The sequence below is a fragment of the Python bivittatus genome, unplaced genomic scaffold, assembly GCF_059951505.1.
Source record: "Python bivittatus isolate LINGU-HERP-01145 unplaced genomic scaffold, Pbiv_v1 ctg000020_np1212, whole genome shotgun sequence".
Taxonomy (NCBI): domain Eukaryota; kingdom Metazoa; phylum Chordata; class Lepidosauria; order Squamata; family Pythonidae; genus Python; species Python bivittatus.
In genome coordinates, this window is record NW_028277030.1 from 91,873,716 (window position 1) to 91,897,411 (window position 23,696).

Here is a 23,696-nt window from a genome sequence, read left to right on the forward strand (position 1 = left end):
AGAACACAGATGCAAAAATGCACTGTGGCTAACAAAAATCTTTTAGTTCAAAATGTATTAAATTCCAAAATTGTTGCCAAGCAGAAATATATGTTAAAGGGATGATGAAAACGACAAAAAAATCTTTGAAACATACAAGTAAACATAATTCCTTGTAATGTAACATGCTGTTAATTGATCTTCTTATGCTCATACACACTGTGTGGTCTGTATTTATCTCATGAAGTTCCCATTCTGCATAGACATGTAACATATACATGAATCTACAGTGCATTCCGAAAATATTCACACACCCTTCACTTTTTTGTTATGTTGCAGCCTGATACTACAATTGTTCAAATTCTTTTTTTCCCTCATTAATCTACTCAGTACTCCATAATGACAAAATGAAAACAGAATTTTAGAAATGTTTGCAAATGTATGAAAAAGGAAAAACTGAAATATCACATTGGCATAAGTATTCAGGCCCTTTGCAACAACACTTGAAATTTAGCTCAGGTGCCTCCCATTTCTCTTGATAGTTGCTGAGCTGTTTCTACACCTTGATTGGAGTCCACCTGTGGTAAATTAAATTGATTGGACATGATTTGGAAAGGCACACACCTCTCTATAGAAGGCCTCACAGCTGATAATGCATACTGTATCAGAGCAAAAGCCATCAGGTCAAAGGAACTGCCTGCAGAGCTCAGAGACAGGATTATTGCAAGGCACAGATCTGGGGAAGGCTATGAAAAGGTTTCTGCTGCACTGAAGGTTCCCAAGAGCACAGTGGCCTCCATAATTCTCAAATGGAAGAAGTTTGGCACAACTAGGACTCTTCCAAGAGCTTGTCACCCAGCCAAACTGAGCAATCAGGGGAGAAGAGCCTCAGTAAGAGAGGTGACCACGAACCCAATGGTCACTCTGACTGAGTTCCAGAGATCTTGTGTGGAGATGGGGCAAAGTTCCAAAAGGACAACCATCACTGCAGCCCTCTACCAATCTGGGCTTTATGGTAGAGTGGCTAGACGGAAGCCTCTCCTCAGTACAAAAGACATGAAAGCCTGCTTGGAGTTTGCAAAAAAGCAGCTGAAGGACTCTCAGACTGTGAGAAACAAGATTCTCTGGTCTGATGAAACCAAGATTGAACTGTTTGGCCTCAATTCTAAACGTTATGTCTGGAGGAAACCAGGCACTGCTCATCACCTGCCCAATACCATCCCAACAGTGAAGCATGGTGGTGGCAGCATCATGCTGTGGGGGTGTTTTTCAGCAGCAGGGACTGGGAAACTGGTCAGGGTTGAGGGAAAGTTGAATGGAGCAAAGTACAGAGATATCCTCAATGAAAACCTGTTCCACAGTGCTCAGGACCTCAGACTGGGCTGAAGGTTCACCTTCCAACATGACAACGATCCTAAGCACACAGCCACGACAACACAGGAATGGCTTAGGGACAACTCTGTGAATGTCCTAGAGTGGCTCAGCCAGAGCCCTGACTTGAACCCTATTGAACATCTCTGGAGAGACCTGACAATGGCCATCCACCAACGGTCCCCATCCAACCTGATTGAGCTTGAGAGGATTTACAAAGAAGAATGGCAGAAAATCCCCCAATCCAGGTGTGCAAAGCTTGTCGCATCATACCGAAAAAGACTCGAGGCTGTAATTGCTGCCAAAGGTGCTTCAACAAAGTACTGAGTAAAGGGTCTGAATACTTAAGTACATGTAATATTTCAGTTTTTTCTTTTTAATAAATTTACAGACATTTCTAAAATTCTGTGTTCACTTTGTCATTATGGGGTACTGAGTGTAGATTAATGAGAAAAAAGTGAATTTGAATGATTGTAGTATCAGGCTGCAACATAACAAAATTGAAAAAAGTGAAGGGGGTCTGAATACTTTCGAAATGCACTGTATATAGGACATAAAGATCACTCATTGTGTGTTACAATGCCTATCTGGAATGCCTTCCACTATAGATCTCAACTAAATTGGATTGCATCAAATTGACATTGAATGTACAGCAAAACTGAACACATGCCCCTTTTGAGAGGGATGTGTTGTGGAGAGGGCTGTTTCTAAGCCAGCTATTGAAACTCACATGGCAACAGCTTCCCACAATAAGCTCATGAAGAAGAGAGGGTAGTGTTCATGCATGCATATAGCTATGATGTATAATGATTAAGTTTGTTCCCATCACTACTCAACCCTACATAGGATGCATTTTCTCAGATATGCTAACCAAAGTCCCTGTGTTTTTCCCAACGTGTGGCATCATGAGAAGGAAACTCCTGCCAGCTTCCATCGACAGTGGCAGCTGCATGCTGAAGACTGCCAAAGCCTTCTGCTTCCCTGGAGCACACAGAGCTTCCTCTAGATAAACCAGATGAGTTTCTACTGCAATGTTAATAGGGACGGACGCAGACAGTACCAAGAAGAGAATTATAATCATCCAAAGAAATAGCCTTTTCTGGTCATTAATCAAGTCCACATTTTAACATCATTCAGGATGATGACTGTAAAAAATCTGTAAAGAAGATGGGTTATGGTAGTGCTCTTTCTCTCTAGAGTTATACAGAAACAAAGCTCTCAAGCTTTTCTGGGGGTCATCCAGATTTTTGCTGCCAGATCTGAGAGTGCTACATTAGTGGTGCTCAGCTCACTATCTGAAGTATTTCACCCACCTCTTTACTGGTGCTGCAGAAATGCAGATGACCACTACATGGCAAAAGTGTTTTGGCATCTCTTTCCTACCATCTTGTTGGTGTACAGATTTTTGCAACCCAGATTTTTGCAACCCAGGAACAAGAAACACTATCCCTATCTCTTTAATGTACTCGGCCCCATCTGCTTTCTCACTGCCAGGTTCTTATCTTTTCTGTTCAAAACAGTTCCATGTTATGGGTTGAAGGAGGTGCTAAGGCAGTGTTGTCCAAACTTGGCCATTTTAAGATGAGTGGACTTCAACTCCCAGAATTCCCCAGCCAGCCATGCTGGCTGGGGAATTCTGGGAGTTGAAGTCCACTCAAAGTGGCCAAGTTTGGACAACACTGTGCTAAGGGATGAGAGGTAAAACGATACATGAGATTAAATTCTTCTTCCAGATTTTTTCAAATGCAAATTGCAAGGGTTAGGGTTAGAGTATTGATAACAAACTGATCTCAGACCAGGCATACAGAAGGAATGTAATTCTTTTCTCTCCTACTGTGGAGAATCCCTTCTCTAAAACTAAAATTAATATTTGCTAATATTAGTGAAGGATTCTCCCCACAGAAGAATCTATCCCCTCCAAAGCAGTTGTAAGAGAAAGCAACAGCAGATCCTCAAAACATCTGTAAAGAAGGACAAATCTGTTTCTTGCCCTTTTTTCACAAGCCAGCATCAAACCCCAGGTTTTAGGGGATGATTATTAGTTACTGGATATTTTAAAAAGTGTGACAGCATACCCAATTAGGAAATCAAGTTTTTTACTAACAGATCAAGGGACCTGAAAGAAAAGATGAATATTCTATTTCATGTGAAATAAAGAACTGCTTTACACCCTATGACTGCCTTCTTCCTTCTTTGCAGGAGAAAGTATTTCAGGAGACTCACATAGCCAGCATTGATCCACATCCTTGTGCACTGTGCACTTAATACCTGCCATTGTCACTCAGTAAACATTTTCAGTTCTGTGTCACAGAACTCCAATATATAAAGAAGTTGGTTAGCAGAATCACTGTATATTGCTCCAGCTGTGAGGTGCCATCTCTTAATAGCAATGGCTGCTACAGGGAGCCAGCCTTGATATCATTTGTTACTTATACTTTATTGGCAATTTCAAAGCAAAGGGAATTTTCCATTTAGTATACTCCAAAACCACTTGGCTTGCCATCCTTCAGAGAGCTACAATATCTGGGCTTCAGACATCTGGACAATACCCAGATGATAGGAAAGAGCCATGTAGAATTCCAAATTCACACTCAGTTTCACAATATTTAAAACATTTTTCAGGTATGCACAATCTGACCTTATATAGCTGTATTAATTGTGACCAGAATTTTTATGTTACCACATATCAATCACCATCCTGTTCATTCTTGCAAATTTTCATTTATTTGGGCCACCATTCTGCTTTTTTTTTTTAAACTGCAGATGCTCAAAGGGTGGCTTATATTATATTCTCTTGCAGCTTTTTTCACTTTTTATAACTTCCATGCACTTGAAAGAGTATAATGAATTGTAAATTAAGAAGTGCATCATTGCAATATCATAGAAAAGAGTACAGGTAGTCCTTGACTTACAACCACAATTAGGACCAGAACTTCTGTTGCTAAGTGATGTGGTCATTAAGTGAGTCATGCCTCATTTTACAACCCTTTTTGCCACAGTTGTTAAGTGAATCACTGTAGTCATTAAGCGAATCATGTGGTTGTTAAGTGAATCAGCTTCCCTCATTGATTTTACTTGTCAGAAGCCCCCTAGGAAGGTTGCAGATGGTGATCACATGACCCCAGGATGCTGCAACCATCGTAAATACATGCTGGTTGCCAAGCGCCCGAATTTTGATTATATGACTGCAGGGATGCTGTGACAGTCATAAATGCAAGGATCAGCTGTAAGTCACTTTCTTCCAGCACCATTGTAACTTTGAATGGTCATTAAACAAATGGTCGTAAATCGAGGACTACCTGTAATCCATCGTACCACTTAATTTTTTCTCCCAAGCTTTCCAGCAGCACACTTGGGAAAAAAAATGCAAGCATTTCTGAGAGCACTGTCTGAAAAAAACAATCTGCTTACAAGCCAACCTTTGACCCACCTGCTTTTCCTAACTCAGGGAACCCTCAATGAGGACTGGCCTTCTGCTTGCTCAACTCTATACTTTGCATGGATCTCCAAGTATACCTAAATTAGGATGTGTAGTGCTGTCAATATTTATTAATCCAACTTCCCCCACATTCTTGTAACTGGAAATTGCTAGTTTTCAAAGGCAGATTTTGGCAGCAAAAGCTATATAATGCAATTCAATATATTACCTTTTCCCCAAAGAGGCCAAAAATAGATACAGGGCATTAAGAAGACATCAAAGTATATTCTTATACTTTGTCTAATGCTGGGAACTGAAAGTACTCAGCAAAGGAAATCAGCTCATAAGGCTACAGGACAAAAGTCTGTTCCATGGCTTCCCTGGAATTCTGGACAATCCAGAGACTTGTTTGTCTGTTATAAGATAAAAAAGGAAAAAGTACCCAGAAATGAAGTGCTATATTTATTAAACAAATTTCAGGAAAAATCAGCTTCCTTGCTTTGTGCCTATGTTTTTTTGTCCCAATTTGAAAAACTACAGAAAGTGTTCATTTCAAATGTAAAAGTAGAACTGAGTAGGCTAATTTGGGAGAAGTGTGTGTCAGTCTCTTCATGTTAAAGTTGACTAATAAACATTATCTTCAGATAAGGTTTAGTTGTCCTTAAATTTATCAGACCACAGACAGGACTATGTGCCACTACAATAACAGCAAATACTGATTTGCAAAGAAAGAAATGAATTCCAGCTAACTCTAGACCTACCTTTCCTTACCAAGTGCCATTCATACGTCTTAAACCTCAGTTTTCCTAAGTCTTGGCCAGCACATGGAGCATATCAGACTGAGAAAGTCTTCTATGGATTTGTGCTACTGCTATGATGTTTCTGAAATAATATCTTGTAATGTCTTTTTAAAAATCTATTGTTTAGTATTAATTCCTGCTTGCAGTGACAGCTTGGCAGCTTTAAAAAATGATGTTCCGTGGTTCATAAATAACACTTTATTCATTTGTCTTTATTCATTTGACACATGCATTAAAGTTGTTTTAACTACATCTCACGGCAGCACAAAAGTTATGAGACCAAAAACAAGCTTCTCTGCTTCAACATTTTCTCATACCAGACAATTCTGGTCTTAATTTATATTTTCATGGGTGGGAACAGCATTTTTTATCACTGTTCTCAACAACCATTGTCTAAATTTTGAGGATGCTGAACTTCCAAGTAAGTAGATACAGGTTAGTGCTTTTTTACATCACTTATAATGTTTCTGATCAGAATCATGATGCTACAGAAGTCAATTGTAAAAAAAAAGACTATTTAATTCACCCCAAGAACTATATTGCCTACTTCAACTTGTAAAATTGTTTCCAAGGGCATTAAATTATGTGACAAACTGCCTTCCTTCAAAGTTGGTATCTTAAACATATTTGTGGTGGTTGATCAGAGGAGACTCTTTTATGGTACTTTTTGGTATGAATGGAGTTAGAGTCTTCACATGCAGAGTGGCTGAAAGCTAATTCTTCCCTCAACTTCTTTGTCCTTAAATAGACCAATCTTCAACCCAAAAAATGTGCAGAAGAGAATAGGAGTAGTGGAGAAACTACTTCAGAAGTAGTTCTATGGTGCAGCTACTTCAGATTGACACCTCTTTTTCTGGATGGACTAATGGCTACTTAGTCTGGATTCACATGTCACAGCAGGCTTGAGATTTCTGTGTGCAGTAGGGTGCTCTGCTTAAACTAAGAGATTGGGAGGGGACAATTTAAGAAAGTCAACCTCAATAGCCTACAGTATGGACACTGCCAGGTATCTGCCGGATTCCCTCAGCATAGCCGTCCACCCTGCAATATGTATAGAACAATAAATAACGGTGCAGAACGTTATATATACATGTCTTTCTCTAACTCATCTGCAGTATGAACAGAACCAAAAGATAACCATGAAGTTGTCATCAGTGCTTTTGCATGTTTTAGCCTAACTTCCAACAAGCAATTGTATCTAATGGTGCTCTAGGATGATACCGTATGGCTGCTGAAAATCATTCAAGAGTCTGATCTGCAATACTCACTGTGAACTACCCTAGTTGCCTGAAGTCCTTCTTTCACAACTACAATACATTCTGGCCTGCAATATGAGAACAGTGTATTGCATTTGTTCTGGAATGTACCCCATGGAGAGGCTGTTTTTTTACAGGACATCTAGGATCCATGACCATCCTAGATGTGCTCAGAAGTTTGGCAAATGAAAATGAGCCAGATCCAGATAGAAACTGCCAGGTTAATTACACTGAGAACCAATTACATCACCCTATGTTCACCAACATTGTACTGTACACTTCTAGCTGTTTATTGTCTAAGAAGTGAAGGAACATGCCATTTACCTTTTATTGTTCACATCAGTGAAATCTCAGATATCTTACTTGGACAACTATGATAAGCACACAAAAGTATAATAGTTTGACCATTTCCATCTGTTCAGTTTATTATTTATATTTGCAAGACACCTATAAAACAGGTTCTCCGAGTATTGTACAATTATTTAAAAACTGAAAAATGACAACAAAACTTTTTAATTTAGCAGAAAAAGAGAATTGTCACATGTCTCTGCTTGAAAGATCTGAGAAAATACATATTTGAAGTTTTTGCTATTGTTTTATTTGGGATGTACATAAAACTTTCCCACTAAATATCTTGCACTGTATGAAAAGGACAGAAGCAGGGGCCGCAAGGGGCAAATAGCAAACCTAGTATCTAAGCAGACATTTCAGGGTGAACAGAACTTTAAGATGCTTGCACTGTCTTCCTCCTGAAATGTCCTTCTCTGCTTTAGAAACACATAGCTGAATAAATATATAAACAGAATTCAGAATGTTTTAGTTTCATCAAAATAGCTAAAAAAAAATTGACAACATAACAGAAACCTTATAAGCATCCTTGCTGGAATAATTTCACTAGCAACATATCATTTTGCAGCAGGAATTTTTGAAAAAACTGGCTTAATTTTTTTTTTAAAAACTAGATACGAAAATGCAGAATTTCATACAGCTTGTGCTATTTCCCAAACTACAGGTTGGGAAATAGCACAAGATGCTTTTAGACAGAGTCATCTGATACAAAATTGACCTGTTCAGGACAGCAATGTTATAGTCTTTTTATTGAAAACCCAGATGTTAAAGAATAACTGAATTTTGGAACATTCAGCTACAAAGTCTTGAGAAAATTCAATTAAAATATAAACTCAAGACACTGACTGTTGGATTCAGTTCTAGTGAGTGTAATGAGACTTAATTCCTAAAGTGTCTAGGCTAAACAAGTGTACAAGGGAATAAGATCCAGTGAACTCAGTGAGAATTAAATTGAGTAAACACTCTTAAAATTATACAATAAATATTATAACTTAAAAAAAATAATTAAAGGCATTTTCTAGGATTTCTTGAAGAAATTATGGTACCATCAATATGTACCATCAATATGTACCACAATATTGGGCTAGCAGTCTGAATTCAGGTGCATGCAAATTACATCATAAATTTAAAAGCATCAAAGATTAGCAACTTTTTCAGACAAAGGGGTCATTACATCACCTTCTGTGGCAGCAATTTTTTTTAAAATGCCCCAAACTTAGGAGATTGTCAAACCTTGCCAGAAGTCTCATCCCCAAGATTTTATGAAGCATCATGTAAAAACAACAAATCTCACATGAGATTGTCAGCATCTCACCCGATTTTGGCATTCAAACCTAAAATCTCACAAGATCTCATCTAAGAAGAAATTACAGTATTGCAATAATAATTGGAGTAACTTTGCCATAAATAACATCGGATTTGATTGCTTTGAGCCACCCATAAAATGAGGCAAATTTATTCAACCATTGTTTTAAAAGGAATTGGGTTCATCTGAAATAACATCATTGTTCCAAGCAAAATCAAGCCATAAGAATTAAAGGTAACCGTGTTTAATGACCTGTTAAATGTCTAACATTTCTCAGGCTGGAATTTTTGCAAAAACTTTTTACAAATTTTCACTTTATACAATCTCCTTTTCCTAAATTTATTTTCCAACATTTCATATTTGGACTAAATTTTCCCTCTTTTTTAAGTATCCTTCATTTGCAAAGAAGGGGGAATTGTCCTGATGAAAGCATTTTAGCTGCTGAATAGAAGCATTTATGGGCATTAAGAAGAAAAGGAAGGTCACTCTGTATGAGAAGCAAGATATTGACTTTCATTCTATCAATAAAAGGTCAGTACCTCCATTGTACTTGCTCATTTCAGCATATGAGCTTTCCACAGATTTTTTTTTAAAGGACATGAAAGGGTAAAAAATGCCAAATCATTGGGAAAATTGTTACAAATGCCATCTGGCTTTTCCAGATGAGTTGTACCATGGATCCTGTATATTTCTGCTTTTCACACATAATTCTTCACAGAGGAATTTGTGATAGAGAAACAGAAGCAGCCACAAATTCTACTTTCTTCACATCTCCAATTCACACCAATATCCATGAGTATCGTATAGCAGATCCTCATAACCAACTGCTATAATCATAATCTCGTGGTGCTATTCTTACTGGGCTATGGAATTTTGCACTATAGGTCCCACTGTATTCTTACTTCTGAGAAAACAGGTAGAGGTTTACCTTATTCCTACCCTACATTTTCAAGAATTAAGACTACAAATCCTATTTTGATTAAGTGTAAGAGTGAGGGTTGAAGTAAAGTTGATTGCAAAGACAGATATATACAAAACAATGCAAAATGTTATAATTGTCTAACTATATTCATCAAACAAGCAATCTTCAAATATCTCTGCTAAATTCTGCAGTATCTGGAACCTGTAAATAGCATCCTGAAACTCAACACTCACAAGATGAAATTTGGTGATGTCACATAATGTCCAGGTGTTGAAAGATTAAACACAAAATAAAACTGGTGTGTGGCAGAGTTTCAGGCCAAGAAGCAGAATCCCATAAAGAGAGTTTCCATCTACAATGATTTGGGGCAATATCTCAGAGAGGTAAACATAATTGATATGATCTATAAAGAAAACTGCAAATATGAATTTTATCCCAGGAAAATATGCATTATTTTACAGCAAAGTTTGACTGACGCCTGATGAGTTCATGGGCATATTCACATCTACATTCATCACTTCTTTGTAGCAACGTGGAAATGGTTTGCAGCGGTAATCTCTTGGAATATTTTTTCCTACTTCCCAGGCCCACCTACAGCCCTGGTATTCCCTGCTAGTTTCCCAGCCAACTACTAACCACGCCCAGCCTCACATAGCGTTTGAGCTCAGACAAGGTTAGCAGGCTGCTACCACCCATTGAAACAAGGTGACGACTTCTTTGAGATAAGCACAGCTCCAGGGATTTCATGGACGTATCTATGTAGCTTTCTTGGCAACATCTTCCAGGATGTTTTCCTTTTCTTTTATTTCTCAGTCAAGCCTACAGTCATGGTATTCCCTGGATGGCTGTTCCCCATCCAAGTATTAGCCAGGCCCAACTCCGAACAACATCCTAGCCAGATGGCCAACAATGGCCAACCAGACACATACTAGGAGCTCATAAGCCAACCTTGAATGCAACAGCATCCTTCTGTAAGCAATACCAGTTACTTATGTTTCCTAGCAACTGTTGTTCAGAAGCATACAGCCTCCAATACTGGAGGTAAAGTGCAGAAAACCTGACTAGTAGTCCTCCTTAATTGCCTTATCATCTATAAATTTCTCTCAGCCCCTTTTAAAGCCATTCAAATTGGCAGCTACCATTATATGTTGTAGAATCAATTGTACATTCTTCTGTTTGTCTTCCTTCTCCCATCATTCAGCTTCTTTGAATGACCCAGGTCCTAGCAGTACAAGGCAAATACTATGCAAATATCCAAGTGCTAAACTATAGGGATATAATTATAAATTAATCTTATTAAAAGTTGCATAGGTCAAGGAATTGGATGAATGTGAGTGCATAGACCCTTTATTTAATTCTTTGCTGCCACCTCATTTGGAATTCTGTGTGCAGTTATTCCAGCCCTGTCTTAAAGAAGAACTACTTCAGAGGTGGAAAAGTTTTTAAAAAGGCAATCAAAATGATACATGGATTCAAACACTGCTCCTATAACTTAAAGTGTTTATAGCTGGGAAAGTTCAGGATGAAGAAGCCACCCAAGAAAGGGTGAAAATTATGGAGAAAATAGAAATTTTAGAACTCGGTTTTATCCAATTACATTTATTAGCACTGACAATTTGGCAAAAAGGACACGAAAAATGTTAGATCACATAATCCACTAGAAACAGTGGTGGTCAACAATTTAGGAAATTACCCTTAAAGAATTAAAGGTTAAATGGGTGAATATGTCTATTAATAACCATGATGGCTACCTAGAACCTCCAGAGAGAGAAGCAATACATAGCAACAGCAAATGCTAGAGATAAACAACCATGGGTATCTTTAATAAACTTTAAGATGCATTTGGTCAACTGCAGCTGAAAACAGAACACTGGTCCTTGGTTTAGTTCAGCAATGCAATTCTTAAATTATTATAGATAATTTTAAAATATTACACTTTTAAAAACTCTATGCCAAACGAAATGGTCTGATATTCTTGAAACTATTTTCTCCTGTTCTTTGAAAATGTTTTATCCACATACTAAATACTGGGGAAAAATTTCTATCGCATTGGTGACTAGTGTTATTTCACCCTTGGAAATATAACTAAAAATCAGAGAGAAGGAAGTAGCATCCAAAAGTAGAACATTATTTTCGCCCATAAAAAATGCCAGATGTAATTTGAGTGATTTCTAAAAATCTAAGTGGAGAAAGTCTAGATGAAAAAGGGAAAGATATTAGTTATTATTGTTCCCTGCTTTAAAAACATTTCATACCCTATATTCTGATTATACAATATATATTGTGACTAGAAAAAAAATCTCCATATAATGAGATATATACCTGGGTACCTGACAGTACACAGATATATAACTGTTAACTGTTAACATCTAGTTAAATTCTACAAGCAATTTTGTAGATGTTTTATTGCTAAAAATGAAATCTCAGGAGTTCCAGGAACATCAGGTTTATTTTTAACTTGTCTACAAAAAAAGAATACAATCAGGGTAGAATTTAACTTCTGAATGGCATACTTCACAATAACAATTGTCCTAAGAGATATTAATTGGCTGAGAAAAAGACTTTATTATGAATGCAAATGCACTATAATGCAAGCATTTCTTTTCATGATGATTAAATTATGGCTAATTATGACTCATTCACAATCAGCATGCAAGGAAACTGGGTTTGCCAGACTTAAGCAAGAATACATTTTGAATTGCAATTAATTTTACATGTATGGGTCATTTAAATTTCTGATCTCATAAAGCCAGTCTACACCAGGTAAAAATAAATGCATGGAACCTGACAATGAACTAAAGCCTTAGAAGTGAAACATCATTTGTGATACAATAGACTGAATATTGGCTGTGGGCTAGTTCTCATTTGTGCTTCTGTTGCCTGGTGGCTAAACATGAATAACTTACACAAGTGAATGGGGCAGAACAGATAGAAGATTTCTAACTAAACATTCACTGGAATCACAAGCACAGCAGCTGAATGCAGACATAATACTAAGCTAGAAGTTTTAAACCATGATTTGTTGGGGAAAAAAATAATTGCCTGGCTTGAACTTGCAACAAAACACTATGCCATCATGCTTGAGTTCACATATCATGCTAAGGTAAGAGCAAATAAACCATTTTTTTGACCGGTGCCATTAATGAACCTAGATAATGCTTTTAAGCTGAAGTAATTCTGATTCCATTCCAGTAATTATAGTACAGAAAATCAATGACATGTCTGTATATGCACATTAGGCCTATGATTTCTGTCCATACTATCACTCTTTTTTTTTTGAAGAGGAATGTTCAATACAGTCAGGAAATAAACATTTGATTTGTTTTGTTTCATTTAGTTCATTCCAAAACTGCCAATAGTACTGGCTTCCCCATGAGCTGAAGTTACAGTTTGAGACAACCACTCTTCCATCATATTATGATTTTTGACATCCAAATCGGTGCCCTATTTGTAACAGATGGAAGCAAATATATAGGACAGAACAGAGTCGCTGAGTCTCTAAGCCAGCCCTATTTTCATCTCCCTAACAAAAGCAGTGAGCTGGAATTCGCCTGGGTTATCTAAACCAGTGCTTCTTTAACTTTAAGATGGGTGGATTTCAGCTCCCTGTGCTGGCTGGGGAATTCTGGGAGTTGAAGTCCATCCATCTTAAAGTTGCCAAGGTTGAGAAGCACTGAACTAAACTACACAAAAGTGGTTGAGTATATTATATGGCCAAAGGTGAGGGGAAAAAAGTGTTCTGCTGTCCCTCAATGGAATGACATACTTATTGTTCACTAAATATTGAACACATTCATACAAACAAAAGAACTCAAGGACCATTCATATCTGAGTTTTTAACCATTTATGGAAACAGGGAAATACATTTGTGCACAATGGCAAGTACAAAGCTCTTAAATACCTTCATTCTTATCTCCACAGGGAGAGAAGCAGTGGCAGATCATAAGCAAGCTTTCCCCAACCTGATACCCTATAGGTAGCCATAACAATTTGGGATGATAGGAGCTGTAGTCCAACACATTTGAAGGGCACCAATTAGGGAAGACTAAACATCACCCTGGTCATAATTATCCAGTACTCAGCTGCAGAACTCATTCACCGGATATTAATCCGATCCCCACATGAACCTCTGTCCACCAGCAACCAAAATCTGAATGGGGCAGCATTCATTTAATTAAAAACTTACAGATAAAACTGCAAGATAAAACCAACATTGAATCTCCAGCAGATAAAACCACCATAAAATCAGTAGCCAAATAAATAGCACAAAGTTCTACAAGTGCAAAAAAAATGTTTTTAATGCTTAGAAAACTCAATGACTTAGGGTCAAAGAACTATTTCAGGTGAGGTTCTCTGGGGAGAGACACCTTTCACAGAAAGAACATCATCACTTCAAAGGTCCTATTCTTGTCATGCTTACATTTAGCTCTATTTCCTTTGTGGTAAAGTATCATGGTTTGTTCTGTACAATTTCATAAACTGCATAAGATTGCACATGAAAGAACAGATGAGAGAACATGATAGCTTTCATTTTCCATTAAAACGCTTGAAATAATATGAACTTGGAGAAATGATCATGAATGGAAAAAACTATTGGCAATGGGTTGCAAATAGGATTTTAGAATTCTTCCATATTTAGGCAATGATTGCAAGAAAAAATAGAAAATTAGATATGCCTTTTTCTTTTAAGGGGAAAACACATTTAGAACTACAAGTAATATATACACTTGGCTTTTCTCCATTTTCTCAGATTATTTTGTTGGATATGAAGATGTAACCTTCCCCTTTTCGGGGCAAATAATATATAAATTTTGAATACTAATATAAGTCTTAAAATATAGACAACCATGGCAGCATTCCAAAATAACTACTGTACACCAGGGACTAAACACTAGAAATGAATTTCTCAGACTGTTATATATGGGAAACTAAGCTTAAGAGCTATTTATGGAACAGCTGAATGATCTTCCTAAAATACCAGATTGTTAGCCTTTCCATTTTAGTGGCTAAACACTTTAATTGAAGGGGGGGGGAAAACTCTCTTCAGAAGCTTGTTTTGAGATGAGCAAATTTATTAACATGGCACATTTCTGATTTCAGTTATCTTGCCCACACAGAATCTTTCAAACCAAATAATGATCTCTAACTTCAAATAATTGAGCACCCTTTTTTTATTCCACCATCCCTGTAGAAATCCCTGTAGAACTATGGAAACAATGATTATAATTCAAATGTTAATTACATGAATAACTAGTATCATTTTTGTTTCCATAACGTCAATCGCATCCACATTCTGAAGGTGAACACACACAAAACCTACTTTAGATACAACGCATTAGACAAAATGTATGTACCATACGAAATTAGGAGATGTAATGGTGCAATATTTTGAGTCTGCTTCTTCATATTTACTGCTATTAAATTATGTCATCTTGCAAAATTACACATCTACAAGTATACAGATTAAAAATGCATGGATGTGATCGTTCGTGTGGTCTATTCTGAAACAACATCTAGAAATCCATTCTCTAATGATACTTGTTAATGGCAATTACCTGTTTGTTTTAGTATAGCGCCAGTATCAGTAGTCTTGTGGTCAAAGAGCCACCCAGGTGGCACGCATGACAGATTCAGATCTGCTCCCATCCATCTATCACCATCTTGTTTCTATTACAGAATAATCTTTATTTGCACAACACATTAACTAGGTCATGGGGTGTAAAGAACACTGAGTTAGTTGACCAAGCCAATTAAATCTAAAGGAGTTAGAGTTAGCCCTAAACAGCCCTGTCTGTTTGGAATTAAACTAATTAGACCCCTCAACAGTGCCATCTGAATGGCTGACTGGAAGGTTAATGAACTTCTCCTCATCTGTAATCAAGGTGAAGCTCTAGAGAGATCCCACAAAACATGTCTCCTTTAGGCATGCTATCTCTGTGTCCACTTTGGCTTTTACCACCCCTGCAGGAATGTGTGTTAAAAAGGGCAGAAACATGTATATTGGGTATGGCCTATACAATTATCTACATTTTTTAAATCTATTCTGGATAAGAAAAGGTGTCCAACAGTAGAAAGGAAAATAAGTTTCTTAACCTTATTTATATCTGTTGGGAAGACTGTAAACATAGCAATCAATGATTTTTCAGTACATCCCTGATCATGTGTTACTGGCACATGGACTTGAGGTAGGTAAGTTGGAGAGGTGATCTCTGGGTCAACTATCTTACAGCCAATGATTCTCTACATTTCCTTGTCCAGATATCTATGGTGGTACACTGACATGCATCACTGGATTATACAACTATTTCATTCATCTAATGCTGCAAATTATGACATTACACTTTTATAACAGTTCTAGCAACTTGTATTCTCTTTGTTGCCAGTGTTAAGACCTCATAGGATGAATTTCAAAGTCACCATTCAGTGACCACAGATAATTCAGTCTCCTGTCTTCCATTCATTTCTGAATTGTCTATTATCAAGTTAAATTATAGGAAGCAATCAGCCTTGGAGATAACAGAAAGGTACCTTAGGGTCTGGATATGGAGTATGGAGTAACGCCACACAGATTATTAAAGAATGGGGAGAATCACATTAGTTATATATCAAGAAGTTAATTTTGATTTGAAGGAAAATTACAAGGTCAAAGGCTGCCCTATTTCCTTCAAGAGAAGCTCCAAGGTTCCAGAAAGGGTCTCCAAAACCATTGTTATTCATAGATCATAGGCTCTAATTAAATAACCCAACCTAGTACACTTCCAATGTGGTGGGCCTTTGGGATCTTTGTATGTATATATAAGTGCTTGTGTATACACATATACAAAATTAGATGTTTAAATCTGTGAAATGGTAAATCAGATTGTGATTATGTTGCTTTGAAGATGAAAATTTGGAACCTGGAAACTTAGTTTGAAACAAAGCTGCTAATTTAAAACTCGGAATGGACAATGAAAACACATCAGAATTCATGCATATGACAACAGAGGAACAAGTCTTTTCAATTGTGGTACCCCATTTGTGGAACTCTTTTGTCACTGACTAAGAGGTTTCATTTTCCCAGGCTTATTTTTATTCTTGCTGTGACACTTTTTAGCACTGCCTTTTATTGTTGTTTTATTTTAACAATTTATGTAGCCACCTATCTCAATAAGTGACTCAGAGTAGTGAACAATATTAAAAATAAAAATAAAACAATTACAATAAAAATTACAAAAATTAAAATACATAGCAGCTGAGAAAAATACTACAGTCATTAATCATTTGCACAATCAGGAGACGGGACCCTTCATATCCTAACCCTAACCCCAGGCTTGGGCACAGAATCAGGTCTTTAGGTCCTTATAAAAGGCCATCAGGGTCAGGGCCTACCTAATCCCCAGAAGGAGAATATTCCAGATGGCAGGTGCTATGGCAGAAAAGGCTTGTCTTCTGGCCCTGCCAGAACCTAAAGAATGTTCATCCTATCAAACTACAGTATATCACAGGCAGAAACAACTGGGCAGAGAGTCCCTTAAGTAACCTTGCCCCAAGCCATGAAGGGTTTTAAAGGTGACAACCAGCACCTTGAATTGCACCTGAAAGCACCCTGGCAACCAATGCAGCTCATGAAGTAGCGGTGTCACACTGAATAACCGGCACCATTTACTATCCATTCTGCTGCATTCTTCACCAGTTGAAGCTTCCAAATGTTCTTCAACAGCAGCCCCATGTAGACTGTATTGTAGTAGACAAGACAGGAAGTCACAAGGGTATGAGTGACTGTGAGTGGGCCCTCCCAGTCCAGGAACAGGTGTAACTGGGCAGAACCCAAAGGTGTACAAAGGCCCTTCTAGCCACGGCTGCCACCTGCTCTTTGAACAGAAGCTGTGAGTCCAGGAGGACCCCCAAATTGCACACTAGGTCTGTCTGAGGTAATGCCACCACATCCAGAACCAAAGATGGAAGATCCCCAGTGTCAGAAGATCGAAACACCTAAAGCCACTCAGTCTTACTTGGGTTGAGCTGAAGCTTGTTGCACCAGGCATTGCAGTAGGATATCCACAGCATCACTCAGGTTGCCTGGGGTGGAGATGTAAAGCTGGGTATCATCAGCATACCAGTGATACCTTGCCCCAAACTGTTGGATGATCTCACCCAGGGACTTCATGTAGATGTTAAACAGGAGGGGAGGAGGTACCAAGCCTGCAGCACCCCACAAAGGTAGGAGCCGCAGGCTGTAGCTCTCCTCCCCCATCAACACTGACTGGAATTGGGCTTGGAGGAAGGAGGAGAACCAGCACAACACCATGCCGTCCACCTCCAACTCCTGGAGCTGGTCCAGAAGACTGAACTTGCCACTCAATAAGCCATGTAACTTGTTTTGAAAGTTGCAATGAAGATTTCATCTACTAGCCAAGGAGAATTTTGTTTTGCTAACCCAGGATGCTACAGATCAGCAGCTACTAAATCAACAGGTTCACTCTTTGCCCTCTTTCATTCATAGCATTCTTTAGTTATCTATGTAGAATCTTAAAAACAATAATCATAGGATCCAGCTTGTGGGTAGACCTCTTCTGGGACTAATCTTATTTCTTCAATTGACGAATGGTTAGGTCCAAGGCTTGTAAAATGCCTTAAACAGTCCATCAGCAAAATGGCCAATAACAGAAAAGCAAGCAACATTATAACAACTGGGACAACAGTTCCCAGAATTCCTAGCCAGGTAGGTTTAACTCTCGATAGAAGAAAATATCTGTAGCTCGGGTTGAACTGTGGAGTCCTGGGTGCTCTCTGAGCTCGATTGTTTGCTTGCAGACATTTCATTACCCAACTAAGTAATATCATCAGTGCAACTGATCATCAGAGAGTGTACTGATGATGTTACCTAGCTGGGTAATGTAACATCTGCAAGCAAACAATCAAGCTCAGAGAGCACCAAGGACTCCACGACTTTAACTCTACTGGCAGACAATGCATATTAATATGTTTAGTCACTATAATTCCTACTCTTGGCATGGAGTTAAGAGGCCACTAAGGCACTAGGAATTAAAATGTGTTTAAGCTGATTGATTTCTATAGGCTTATATTCTCTGTAACACTGTTGCCTACACATTCAGTGGCAGCAAATTCTGTGTAAACCAAGGCTACAGTTGACAATGACGCTATTAATGAAACAAGTAAGAGCAGCCTTGCCATTAAAAATGTAGAGCTTGGTTGAAAAAGCTTGAATAGCTGATAGAATAGCAAACAAAATCATAAATCAGAGCTCATAATTTTCAGTGGAGTAAAAGGTCACTATAAATCAACACTAAAGAAGAAAAAACAGTAAAAGGCTGTCCTATTTTTCTTGCTACCCAAAACATACCAGTCAAAAGAAGAATTCTAAAGTTCCTAACATGTAGGAATTATAGTTTGTCTATATTCAGCTCTCAGCGATGCCTGCAAGTATATGGTATGGGGAGAATAGATGAGATTTCCATCCAAATTAAAAATTATACCCTAGCACTTAGCAGCTTCACGATTCCTATAACTCAGTCCATTTCACTCATTCAAGTGAATTTAGTAGGAAATGAAAGAAATAGTCTTAGGATGTTTATGTCCTCCCAAACTATGAGCAAAGAATAAATATGTTTTTGAAAGACAGAACAGCATGAGCCGTGCATTATTTTACCAGCGTGATAACATTTTATCACAGTAATGCAACTGTTGTTCTTCTCTTTAAAAGAAAAACTTACCCTCCAGGCACAAGCTTCCAAACATCTTCAGCTTTGAAATAAAAGTTTATCTAATGTGGCATATACCAAAATGAGGGTTTTGTGTCCCTCAAGTGGGATTCAGGAAGATTGGTGAATGCAAGTGAGAAAGCCCTTCGGAAAGAATTCCAACTGCGGCAGCACCACAAACCCAGTGGAAAGCCTCTGAGGAAACAGCAGAAGCAATGGACTGCAAATCAGGGCTAATTCTGGCAAGGCCCATTACAAGTGGTGATGTGATTCTGAATGTTCAGGAAAGAATGGAGGGGAAAGAACAAGCAGGGGCTTCTACCATCAGATAGATATAATATATATTAAAATTGCTGCAAAATTGCTGCATAGTTTCCTAACATTTTAAGTACCTGATATGAATTCAGATCTCTAGTCCAGTATTGCCTTCACAGGCATTGGCAGTTGAATTTCTGTGCAAAACAGTAGAGCTTCATTCACACTTTCAAAGTAAAGGATGAATGTGAGCTAATGATGCAGAATCATTCTCTCCCAGCGGGGTTTCTCCCAAGTAAACAATGACAGCACGAGAGATCTTGGGTGGGAGATGAGCATTGTGAGGAGAGACATTTTCATCTTCTGCACATCCTTTCTGCCACTGATTTTATTTACTCCAAACTTTCTGTTCCTGTCCCACAACCACTACTTATCCAGCAGGTAAAGCTATAGTTACAGGAACTCTTTAGCTCTTCAGACTTAAGGAGACTGGTAATAATTATTTGGGCATATCAGATATGACTGTGGTGGCAGTGACACATATTTAGTTCTCTAACATGCACTGCCTCTGAAGAACACTCATAACCTTTAGCTGGTTCAAGATGATGCACCATAGCTGAGGTCAGTTGTGAAGTATACAAGACTCCAAGGTTGCCTTGTAGGACCTTTAATGCACCATAATGCTCTAAATTACTTGAGACCATTTACTTGCAGGAGCAACTCCTCTTATCTCAGCCTGCATGTGCTTTACAGTATTTTGGATATTATTTAAGTTATTTTCCTGAAAATGTCTGAAGCACATTTGGTGAGGATTTCAAAGAGATTTTTATTATTATTATTATTATTATTATTATTATTATTATTATTATTATTTGCTGTATCCAAACTTTGCCCTCCATCATGGGAACCACCTTAAGCATCCTCACCGGTGATCTTTTCATGATAGTTAGTCCTTTGGCCTGTTAACCTGAACTGCTTGATCCCTATTATGCTGACCTGGATCCTTTGCCTGTTTTGTATGCTTTATTTTTTTAAAATAAATATTGCACCACTGGCTTAAAAAAAAAAAAACGCCAGAATAATCAACCTTATTTAAAATGATAATGATAAATGTATTTTTGCAAATCCTTTTAAAACTTTTTTTGGTCCATTTGATGCCTGGGTGTCATACCAATGACATTTCCACTATTAATTTTAGCTTTCTTTTTGTTTTACTTTGCTTATGCATATAATACAACTCTGTTAGCCTTTCTATAACAATTAAATAACAATATGACCACTGATGTTTTCATTCTTGTTGGGAATATACCGTATTTATAGCCACATATTTCAGTACAAGCCTATGTGAACATCATCAATGCATCATCATCAACTGAGTAAGTTAAACAAACTATTGTGAAGTATATGACACTTCATCACATATAGTCTTGTCGAACCGATGATCATGTCTGATAAAATGGATGCTAGCTCCAAAGGACAAATCTCTCAGGACTAACTGATGAAGCACTGTAACAACTAGCACAATTGTCCCATGAAAGTTTATCAGAACAAAATGCTGGTAGAGGAGGATCAACAGATGATATTTGGGGCACATAGGACTGCAATAAGTAAAAGACTGTTGTAAATCAGGTGCCCTGCTTGGCACTAGTAGAAGTGCTTTTCATTACAGAAAGGTGTAGTTAGATATAACCCAATGCTTAAAAGTTTCTTTAATATAATTCTCATTACAACTATACTATCAAAAAACCTATCTGTAAAAACATGACACAAGCTACTTTGGATATTTCCTCTGCTTTCACAAATTACTCTTAACTTCCTTGCTCACCCACTGTTGTTGGCGAGAGGCTTTTTTGTACATAAATTAAACCAAATATTGTAGCCATAAGCTAACCAAACAAGCTAAATTTGTATATTACCCTAAGCCACCTTCCCCACAAAATGGAATTTAACACAAATCTAACAAAAATGTTGTGCTAATGTAGCTGTTGAGGGGTTTTTTTATGTAGCGCAAGCTGAGTAAAAATGAGTGGGAGTGGCACAGGAATTGTGAACATGCACAGATTGTTTTAAATAATACATATCTATTTAGTTCTTTTTTCAAAAAACACTGGACTGAAGATGTTTCACGATCATCAGCCATAGAAATAGGTTTTTGTATTACATGCCATATATCTTCATCTATTCAGTATATATCTTACATCAGTTTCCAACAAAAGGAGTTATATCAGAGTAATAATTTTAAAAGCTCTGTTGAAGAATACAGCAGTTAAGTGACACTGAAACTGTTAAGGTGTTCCAGCTCTTCTAACAAACTGAATCTTGTGTACAATAAATGTTTTTGCATTTCCATATAATGTATAGGTGAAGAGTGAATGAAATCAAGAATTTAAACACTGCTGATTTCTCCCTTTCCGTTATACACACCATTCAGAAAAACTGAGCAGCACAGATGGAAGGCTTGGTTTTTAGCTATCCTGATTGAAGCACGGTATTTTCATACGCGCTGTATGTCAGTCACTCTCTCTCAAACCTACCTACTCCCAGGATTGTCGCTGCGGCGGGGGGAGGGGGAGACCTCTATGTATCTTGTGTTCAGCTCTCAAACAAAGGGAGCCAATCAATGTAAAAAAATAAATTAATCACTGTTACACCATAACTGTGCTTCAGAACTGCAAGGTGGTTATTTCATTGCCAGAGCAAGAAATTGAGAAGAAAACTATTTGCCAATGTCCAGATGCCTACCTTTCTGTACACCAACATATTTGGGGATTCATCAGCTACCCCATTGCTGCTCTGTCCATAGTTATTTCCTTGTGCCATGACTCAAGGGCCGGGGGTCCTGGTAACTTTTTTGCTGAGCAATTAGCCTCTGTGAAGAATGAAAGTGACCTCAGTCAGGTATTCTTTGGCAACCACCTTCCCATGTCTCCAGTGGACAGCTCTAACTTTCTCCCAGTTCCCTAACAGGAAATGTCCTTTTCACTCAGCCCTGTGGCCCTGCCCCAACTTGTGCCCTGGACCAACGCAGTTATTTCCCCTCCAGCACCATCCGGCAGCCACTAGAAGTTTCATCTTGCCATCCCATTCTTGGCTAACCCAGCAGAGAGTTCGCCTGAATGGCCGTGCAGGAGGCTTTCAGCATCAACGTGCTAGAGCCAGCATCACAGTGATGTAAGCATCTTTTCTAGCAACGGTTGCTCCCCCCCCCCCCCCCGCCCCGCCAAAACAAAGCCGGCCACTGGGCTGCAACCTTCGCCCTAAGTTTCAGCCAAGACCGGTGGCGCTGCCACGCAGAGGCTCCAGCGCTTCCTCGCGGCTTTGCTCAGAGTGGAGCTACTTTGGTGCCTCGTTAAAAACAAAGAAAGGACCCAGCGCCGTTGACTCTGCGACAGTCAGCCACGTGCCTGCTTTCGAAACCGCGTCTTTCCTTCCCAGGACCCATCTAGGGACCTGTTCTCTTCCTCCCTCCCACCTCACTGTCCAACGACCCGGTCGCCTCACCGAGGCAAAGCCAGCGCTCTGCGCCTCGCTCTTCTCATGCAAGTTGGAGGACCCAATTCGACTCCCAGCGGCCCTGGCCCCTCTAAGCCCGAACAGTAACAACACAAAGGTTGCTCGGCAGTCCTTGGCTCGCCGGCTTGGCTCCACAGTTCTCCTATGCAGCCCTTCCCTTCCCTTCCCTTCCCTTCCCTTCCCTTCCCTTCCCTTCCCTTCCCTTCCCTTCCCTTCCCTTCCCTTCCTCCTCCCGCCGTCTCCTCCCGGCAGCAGCTTTCTTAGGCGGGCGTCTGCTTTGTGCCTTTCGGCAGCAAATGGCAGGCGCGAGATTGTTTTGCCCTGCGGTGAAAGCGGAGACGCTGCCTGCGATTTCAGCACCGCGGACAGTGCCGCGGGCACCACCTCCTCCGGGCCGCTGCTGGCTTCGCACGCACGCAAGCCCCGCGCCTACCCAGCCAGGCAAAATTCCCCCACTTCTCGCCTCCCGGCGCTATTTACCTCCTGGGCCAAGGTCACCCGGCGCACAGCGGCAGCTCTCTTCTCCTCGCCTGCTTGGACCACCCACCCACCCAGCCCCGTGCAATAGGTGTCAGCCGGCAGAAGACGGCAGGAAGCGAGACTCGTTCATCACACAAGCAGCGCGCACACACGCTGCACTGCTTTCTCCCGCCGCTGCCGCCGCCGCCGCCGCTCCTCCGGCGCTTGCAACTCCCTCAAAGCTTTGCTGAAGCGGAGCCAGCGGCAGCGGCGAGAGCACTTCCCTCCCTCCCTCCCTCCCTGGAATGGAGCGAGGCTGCCTGTCACGTGGGGAAATGGAACGTCAAAGGTGCCGCCGCCGCCGCCGC

The 23,696-nt window shown here is 39.3% G+C and overlaps 1 protein-coding gene across 2 annotated transcripts in view; it reads right to left on the reverse strand.

Annotated features, from left to right (window-relative positions):
• Nucleotides 1-23,409, reverse strand: part of RGS7 (regulator of G protein signaling 7) — a 177,506-nt gene extending 154,097 nt beyond the window's left edge. For both annotated transcript variants that reach the window (XM_088143962.1, XM_088143954.1), the window contains exons 1-2: nt 23,350-23,409; nt 22,099-22,225 (exon numbers count right to left, since the gene is read on the reverse strand). In XM_088143962.1, coding sequence (XP_088000088.1) covers nt 22,099-22,176 — 78 coding nt within the window. In that variant the 5' untranslated portion in view covers nt 22,177-22,225; nt 23,350-23,409. The remainder of the gene's footprint in view (nt 1-22,098; nt 22,226-23,349) is intronic.
• Between the last annotated feature and the right edge of the window lie 287 nt (nt 23,410-23,696).